The 9,495-nt window shown below is 33.2% G+C and overlaps 1 protein-coding gene across 3 annotated transcripts in view; it reads right to left on the reverse strand.

The window, feature by feature from the left end:
• LOC106464375 overlaps positions 1 to 4,389 on the reverse strand; it is a 118,250-nt gene extending 113,861 nt beyond the window's left edge. For all 3 annotated transcript variants that reach the window (XR_002611727.1, XM_022392066.1, XM_013924512.2), the window contains exon 1: positions 4,166 to 4,389. Coding sequence is in view for 2 of the 3 variants with exons in the window: in XM_022392066.1 (XP_022247774.1) it covers positions 4,166 to 4,296 (131 nt within the window). In the remaining variant the exon portion in view is untranslated. The remainder of the gene's footprint in view (positions 1 to 4,165) is intronic.
• Between the last annotated feature and the right edge of the window lie 5,106 nt (positions 4,390 to 9,495).

Below are 9,495 nucleotides of genomic sequence, written 5' to 3' on the forward strand. Positions count from 1 at the left end.
TGTATATATATATATATATATATATATATATATACACACACACACACATATTGAAACAAAAAGTGTGTTGTTAGAAGTCCAACTTCATTTGAAGTGTCTTAACGAAAGATTACACTACTGAAAGCCTGTTTGATGACATTAAGCGTCACTGTTTAGGTATAGCTAAAGAAATATAAAATTAAAAACTATTAATATAAAACCTAGAAATAAATTTCCCCATACACACAGTTGCAAGTAGTATAATATTCCATGAAAACGTTTCATATACAAGTGGAAATCGTGTGAGAAATTTTTGTTTTCATTATAGTTTACATTTCGTTGGAGTGATTTAAAATTTATTTTTATTCGATATTATATCTATTATAGAAATAGGTAACGTCTAAAAAAATGAGGAATTCGAAAAACTTCATTATCGCACAAAAAAAGCGTTTCTAAAAAATAATATTATGTTATCCTATCAGTATTCTGTCAAACCACTTAAGAAGTATAAATCAGTAAAAAGAATGTAGCATATGCACAGATTAATGTTGTAGCATGTATAAATTTATTTCACCCAGTTAACAGATTCATGGGTAGAAATATAAAAAGCAAAACTAGGACTAGACATACAGAGAGGTTGGATGAGTATATAAAAGCTATATAAAGGAAGAAAGATATATAGATACACAGAGGTTATGAAACTAAAAACCAATTTAACGTGTACTTTAAGATGACAAGCTTAACTTTTGTTGTTTTGTAAACATACTTCCAAAATCAAAAATAGCAAAATCCTAAAGGTAAATCTGGGCTATTTCTATGTTGCAAAATAATAATAATAATAAAAATAGCAACAACAACCTTAGTTTCTACCACGGTAAGGCTGATAATTACATTCACCAATTCGTTTTTATTGGCCCAATGCTCACGTTATTTCTAATGGACACATGTGTTGGACCGTTCAGTCCTTGTTTTGTATCTCGACTATGGAACTATCGTGTCATTTAAAGAGTGAAATGTCATTGAGTTTGGTACTACAGTATTTATGGCGGTAACAGCAAAACCTAATTTTTGTGAAAGACGTAGCCTTACTTCACACATCATTAAATTAAAATATTTTGAATGTGTTTTGTATTTTTTTGGAAATAAAAAAATACCTGGGGTAGTAGCACTCAAACAACGTTAGTGCTTTTAAGAAAGATATCGCTTATAACCGCCAAGAAAAACACGTAGGTAATTTACAATCCTCATGTTTATGTAAGGAATCTGGCCTGAAAAAAACATCTTCCAAGATGCGGATGTAATATAGCACAGTCTGCCCGACTAGCATTTTTTTAATTAATATAATTATGGGTGACCATGGGTGTGTTGTCATCCAACTATATTAGTGGGTATTATAACTCTATTGTGATATAATTATGGGTGGTGGCTGGGTGTCACATTGATAGACATAAAACTATTATTGGAGGGTTCTATAGTTCTTTATTATATTTTTAGCAATATTTTGATAACCAGAATGCTTATTTAATATAGTTTCAAAGAGTAACCACCATGCCCAAAACTGACCGGAAAGTTGGGAGCTTATCACATTATCTGTTATTTTCATGGTGGTTTTTCACTTGCAGTTTGTTAACTAACTAGTGAGATGGAATATTCCCAACTCTATTTGGATGGTAATGTGTTAAATAACTGGTGAGAAGGAATATTCCCAACTCAATTTGGATGCTATTCTGTTAACTACTTGGTGAGAAGGAATATTTCCAACTCTATTTGGATGCTATTCTGTTAACTAACTGGTGAGAAATATTCCCAATTCTATTTGGATGCTATTATGCTAACTACCTGGTGAGAAGGAATATTCCCAACTCTATTTGGATGCTATTCTATTAACTAACTGGTGAGAAGGAATATTCTCAATTCTATTTGGATGCTATTATGTTAACTACCTGGCGAGAAGGAATATTCCCAACTCTATTTGGATGCTATTCTGTTAACTAACTGGTGAGAAAGAATATTCCCAACTCTATTTGGATGAAATTATGTTAACTAACAGGTGAGAAGGAATATTCCCAGCTATATTTGGATGCTATTCTGTTAACTAACTGGTGAGAAAAAATATTCCCAATTCTATTTGGATGCTATTATGTTAACTACCTGGCGAGAAGGAATATTCCCAATTCTATTTGGATGCTATTCTGTTAACTAACTGGTGAGAAGGAATATTCCCAACTCTATTTGGATGAAATTATGTTAACTAACAGGTGAGAAGGAATATTCCCAGCTTTATTTGGATGCTATTAATGCAGTTATGCTTTGTAATTTTTAAACCTAATGCAATTTCTATTAGTCTTATTCATTGCACAAATTTGGTCAAAAAGTTCTCTTCATTGTCTTACAGTGCTGATTATTATTCGCTACTTTTAACTGTTGTAGTTCTTCCGTTTAAATGTTTGATACACAAACACACGTAAACGACGTTTCTAAAGCGGATTTATACTAGTGGAACTGATACTGAAACCTATTTTTCAGGTTTCCTAAACTACTCGCATGGTCTCAGTCATCCACTGTCCGGTAGAACTGATACTGTTTGTTTTTGAATTTCGCGCAAAGCTACACGAGGGATATCTGCTCTAGCCGTCCCTAACTTAACAGTGTAAGACTAGAGGGAAGGCAGCTAGTCATCACCACCGACCGCCAACTCTTGGGCTACTCTTTTATCAACGAATAGTGGGATTGATCGTCACATTATAACGCCCCCACGGCTGAGAGGGCGAGCTGTGACAGGGATTCGAACCCGCGACCCTCAGATTGCGAGTCGAGTGCCTTAACCACCTGGCCATGCCGGGCACAACTGATACTGAAACGTATTATTAAAGTTTCCTAAACTACTTGCATTGTTTTAGTCTTGCATTAGTATTTTATATACTGGTAGAGCTAATATTAACATTTATTTACCAGTTTTTCTAATACTGAGTGCATAGTTTCAGTCTTCCACTGTATGGTAGAACTGATACTGAAATTTTATTCTTCAGGTTTTCTAAACTGCTTATCCAGTTTCAGTCTTCAACTATTACATTATTATAATAATTCTTCTTCTTTCACTAAAGCATTAATTCTGGCTTTAATTTTTTTTAATGTATAAAAGAAAATCGAAGCAAATATGAATGAATCATTTTCGGGGTACACTGTACTGTTCAGAAATGGCTTTTCTGTAATCAGTAAGGTATACGACAAAGTTCATAAATTTAGAGATGGAAATCTGAGAATAAACTGAACTCACATTGTAAACTGATATAATTTTGTTTTGTTTATGCAACCATCCATAAAGAGTAGAGAGGTAAATGTATAAATATCAATCTACATAATACAAATCTCTCTCGGTTAAAGTAAAACTCACTGAACTGACAAAACTCTGTAATGCTGAAACATGCAGCCCTCGGTTTAACGTATAGGTTTGCTATCAAATGTAATCTAATATGGATTTTGTTTGTTTGTTTTCCGATATTTGCGCAAAACCACTCGTGGGCTATCTACGCTAGCCGCCCATATTTTTTTGAATGGATAGAGAAAGAAAGTATGGTCAACATTTCGGACGAATAAATGTATAATGAATTTCCTTCGCTCTGTAGTTGTAAACAAATCATCGTGTTTACAACTCCCAAGGCATCAATAGACTTTATAATATTTTACAAAATAAAATATGCCTTTAATTGTGAAATCGGAGATTTAGGATTTATCGCGAAATAGTAACTGTATCGGGTGAAGCCGATTTTTAAAAAAACAGTTAGTGGTCAATTTGATTCTTATGTCTCAGTAAATAACGAAGTATTTAGGTGAACTCGTATATTTTTATCCCCAGTCTACAATAACATAAAACTTCTTGAAAGACGTATAAATTAGAACTATAACAGTATTCGAACTTTGAAGATAATGAAAACTTCGCATATATATACATACAGGTGTTACTAAACTTGAATTCGCCCAAACTTAAGTATTTAATTAAGAACAGCCTCATAAGTACTGTAAATGTCAAATTAAAAATAGCCGATAGAGAGTATGAATGCGCGCAACATATAATTAAAGTTAATGAATATGTACGTATATGTATCACTGAAAAGACAATTCACTCTATAGTATTCCATTATGGAACTAGGATTTCTGAAGTAAAAAAAGTAGATATTATATTTACCTTTCCCCATGGATTTGTTTACGCACTGTATCCATTGTCGTCAGAGCCCCCTGGTGATTTGATTTAGCTTTCTGGACCAGATCCTTTACACTATCACTGTAACCACTATTTTCCTCTTCCCGTTCGTACATTTGTTCGTCTGTAGTATTTTCCAAGCAGGTGGAGGGAGAAACCAGTCCATTCTGATTAGTCGTTCCCAGAATCCTCTTCTCCGCCAGTCGACCTCGGTTCTGTCATGTGTACAGAAATATTACTTTTTACTACTCAATTATGATTATTCACGGCAGGTTAACTTAAACATTTTTTCCCAAAAAAGTGCAGTATAATCCAAGAAAATTATTTATAATTATGTAAATGTTAAATCAGAATCGTCTGAAAGGCCATTCCTAAAGCTTTAAGCTTGAGCATTTGTAGGAATTATCAAGCACGAGAAATAACGAACGAATCAATTCTTTGTTATATTAGTTTCTGTATTAATAGTAACGACTTACACAGAGAATGTATTTTCATACTTAAATACGAATCAAAATACAATCTGAAATTATCTGCGTGTTCGGTTATTACTAAATTCTGGGTCCAGGAACCCAAGTATTAAGAGGGCCCAGGAAAAACATCGAACTGTATTCTTTGTTCACATTCTTGCACGAGTGTATTTATTTTACGCCTTCACAAAAATGTTTTTATAAAGTTTTATACTTTAACCAAGTTTAGCTAAAATACATAAGAAAAACAATGTGACTGATTGAGTGCTGACATTTCTTGCAATACTAAGGGCCGAGTGTGGATTAGTAGTTAGCATGCTCGGGCTATCAATCAGTGGTTTCATGGTTCGCGACACGTTTCCGCGAAAACATGCTCTAAATTTGGGGCCGTGAGAGCGCTATAAAAGTGATGGTCAAACCTCTACTATTCATTCAAACGGGAGGTAGCCCAAGCATTTTATTTTACACATAACAGCCATACGAACCACAAAACTACTGAAGTTTTTTAATCATATTAAGATAAAGTTTTAACGGAATCTTCACATAAGTCAGCAAAATTTGTACTCGCCTAATACTGAGTATCTCATTAAATATTTCCACTGAAATACTTAACAAAATACAACTATTAAAACAATTTCTCAAACATATCCTGTGATATAAAACCTAACGAGAAATTTAACTTTTCGGCATGTTAGATAAATAACACAGCTGAAAGATTCTTATTCACGGTAAAAAAAGATGAGTACCTTAGTAGTAGTCTGTATTATATTTTGTATTTATGGCAAAGCTAAAAATGATATCTTCCGCCATCCGTAATTTTGAACCACTGGTCAGAGAGAAGGCAGTTAGTCATCAACAGTCTACTATTAACCCACCTTATACTGTCATTCTTATAACGTTCCCACAGTTTAGAGTATGGGAATATTTTGTAGTATCGCACGGATTTGAACCCGTATCGCCAGCTACGAAATCCCGAACTATACCCCAGGGCCAGCCTGCTCTTCTAGTAGTAGTCATTAAACTAAGAATACGTGAATCCTTCAGGTTCAACAACTCATTCTTTTTCTCAGATTTGTTAGTATTTTATGTAGTCGGTTTGTCGTATTTATCAGGGATGGATTTTAAATAATTGATAAGAATAGACTTTTGATTTAAACACCTAACTCAAAGATATAAGCATTATGAGCCAAGCTGTATCCCTTTCTAGAGTTCTAAAAGTTGTTATGCTGTTTTGTTTCACATTATATATCACACTTTCAATATATATTAGCTTATAATTATTATTTGACTCTTAATGCAGGACTAAATCTTAAAGTCGGGGACTGATATGTCTGTCATGTCAAATTTTATATGTAGATGAAAAAACTCATAATAGATTGGAACTGAAAGTACAAACTGCAAAAATGAATACTTATTAATCAACATGTACAGCTGTAGTCCTTCAGGATTCGCAAATATTCTGTAAAAACTATATGATTACAAAAATTACTTTATGCTTTGGGAAATATCTAGAGTGTGACCTGTTATAGTGAACTACTTTGAACGTTTCCTGTTGATGAATCACTAAATATATAAATGTAAAAGAGTTTAATGACATATACAATACCGAAAATAGCAGTTAAAAACGTCACACACACAGAGGTATATATAAAACTAATAGCAAATGAAGATTTTACAAAGCTGGAATGAAACTGTATACACAACGGAGTGTCTTCTTCCAATAATAATGCTATAATAAGATGTAACACTTTTATGAACCTTGAATTGTATAAACTCATCTTAATGTACTTCAAACGTTTCAAAACAAGGCTAAAAGCCAACATTTATGTTGCTAAAACACCATCTTGCTGATGAAGCAAAAAATAATGGTACTCAATTTTAATTCCTAGCACCAGAAGACGGGTAATTGGTCCATACCCTAATTAGGATATTTTGTTAAATAGGAATTAAAATTGAGTACCATTATTTAGCAGCATTTAACAAAATATCCTAATTAGGGTATGGACCAATTACCCGTCTTCTAATTTCACGTAGCTCTTCATCTCTGCTCTCGTCCTTTTGTTTCTGTGTTGATTTGGAAGGGAATTTGCACATTTAGAAACCCGATAAATAAAATTGTTTTACCACCTATGACATCAATCCTTCAAACTTGCCCTGCTTTAATGTTTTTTTGGTGTTTTTTTTTTTCATTTTTAAACTTAAATATATATATATATCATTTGAACCAGATTATTAGATTTTATTCATCTATATAACGTATATATAGTTCAACAACATTAGCCTTTGGCAGTAAAGTCGTGCAGTTGCCTGTAGCTTCTTTTCATTTTAGTTTTGTTTCTTTGAAAAGATTATATGATGCAAATAGTACAGGTTTGAACTTATCCAGCACGATGGTAAACAATCGCAACAGGATACCAAGGTGAAATGTATCAACTGTTCACTGTGACGTTTTTTACAGTACAACTTATCATGTCACGGATGTACTGTTATAGAAGACTTATTTCGGAGGGTAATTCCCTATATAAAAACACCTTCAATAAGAGGTATAAATTAGGAACCTGTGAACTGGGATTCAAAGCAATATAATTTTCCTCACGTGATTTCCGTTGGCATGAAAAATTGCTGATTTTAGTTTTGTAATTTCATGATATGTAACATTGGATTCAAATTTTAATTCTATTTTAAACATCTTCATTAGGATTAACAGTTTAATTGTGAATATCTTCATTGAACTTTAGTATTTATATTTCATACTATGAAAAATACTTTTCAACATTGGTTGGTGCTCATAATTTCTTGAATTGGACATTTTTCTATGTTGTTCTTACATGTATTTTGACTTTATGTTTCATGCTGTTTGACATCTTGTCACAAATTTTATTAAACCCATAAAATATATCACACACAGTACAGGTCTTACTTAAGCTTCAGTGCAGATATACTGATAATATAATGTTAGTTTGATAAACTTTATGAATTTGACGCTGTGATCTGAACTACATATACTCGCCAATAACCACCTATCGTAATGACCTACTGTATACTGGTTCTGAATGTTTAATGTCTTCTATTGTTTAAGTAAGTTCAAGGTTGACTCCAAAAGTCATTTCGGTTAACTGAACACCTGGACCTTATAATGACTTTATATATATGCAAGTGTACATAGAGCTCATTCTGGCAGCCAAATACCGCACAAACTTATTCATATACAGGACGTCCGGAAATTATGTTAACAAAATTGTTTACCTTTGTTTCAGAGACAGGAACCTTGAACCTTTGCACAATGGCTACTAGAATTCCATAAGACCAACAGAGGTATATTGCAGTACGTGTGGAATATCAAGGAAGCGCGGCCCGACAAGAGTTTCAACACAATGATAAATAAATTACAATATATTTGTTATTAGTAATAAGCTTGTAAATTTGGTGTACCTTTGTATTTGAATATAAAAAAATATAAATAACTGGTTAACCACGTCCTCGGTCTCTAAAATACTTTGTTATTGCAGGACTTTTTCGAGTTACGTTTTAAGAAATAAAAATAGCGACGATACACGAAAACATCTTTACAATCTTTTCACTTCCTTACAATTTTCTTCCTACGTCTATTGTGCAACCGCGATTAAGGAGTATAACGTCGTCTGATAATTTGTTACTCTCTACAAACGATAACTCATGAACGAAATTTTATGGTTTGTTCTCAATTTACCGATTTTGGGGCAACTGATATAGCTAGATTTAGAACTTGGTTGTAGGTGAGTGTTTAAATGTCCTGGAATAATGATTAAAAAGTTCCATGTTACAGAGAACACACGATTCTGGACAAACATGTTAAACATGAGATCATATAATTTTGTATAAGCTCAGTCCATTCATATCGAAATCAGGTGTGACATATTGGATATTATATTATACTCGGTGTGCCCTCCTGCTGCGAAACGCACTTCGCACTTTGGGGTCTTTGGTACTCTACAAGAGTGACGGTCAAATTTCACAATTCTGCTACATAAGGTTGGCCCAAAAGTTGGCAGTTGATTAGCTATCTTACCTCAAACTTAGCAGTTCAAAACTATGTACAGTTCGAACAGATAGCCCTTTATGTAGCTTTGGGCAAAGATTCTGAAATCAACACTCGAATCGTCCACGTTCTACGTCTAAACAAACTAGACGGACTAAATAATCAAAAACTATCACGTGACGTTTTATTTTAACTATTCTAGCTGTATTTGTAACTGTATCCTACTGTAATACATGTATATACCTACACGATTCATAGCCTTGAGGTGAAGGCTTGAAAATCTAGGTCTTGTCTGAGCAGACAGATTAGTTGTGTACATGTATATAGATCACAGAATCGTAAGATATATACAAATAACTTATTACAGGTGCATAAACTACTCCTACAGACAGCCGATCGAAAAATATGCTCACACTGATCTTGGCCTACATATGTTTCTTGGCTAATGTAAATGTATTATAAATATATACAAATATATCTGCTTATATCTTTGTCTATGAGCCAACCATCTGTCCATCCATTCATGTACTTTAAAAACGCCGTTCATTATGAGAATATATGCAGTATAAACATGGTTTTAGCTAAAACTGAAAAATAATTGTTTTTTTTTGCAGTCTGATAGATTAAAATTATCAGTGCTGTAAATTGAAAGAGTAGTTTAAATAATGCAAACGCAAGTGTGTCAACATTAGATACAAATATAGTTTTAGATACCGGAATCAAAACTAAAAACAAATCATGTTTGTGTTTATTTTCTGAGTATTGTGTTTGTTTGTTTTTGAATTTCGCGCAAAGCTACACGAGGGCTATCTGCGCTAGCCGTCCCTAAT

The sequence above is a fragment of the Limulus polyphemus genome, unplaced genomic scaffold, assembly GCF_000517525.1.
Source record: "Limulus polyphemus unplaced genomic scaffold, Limulus_polyphemus-2.1.2 Scaffold1633, whole genome shotgun sequence".
Taxonomy (NCBI): Eukaryota; Metazoa; Arthropoda; class Merostomata; order Xiphosura; family Limulidae; genus Limulus; species Limulus polyphemus.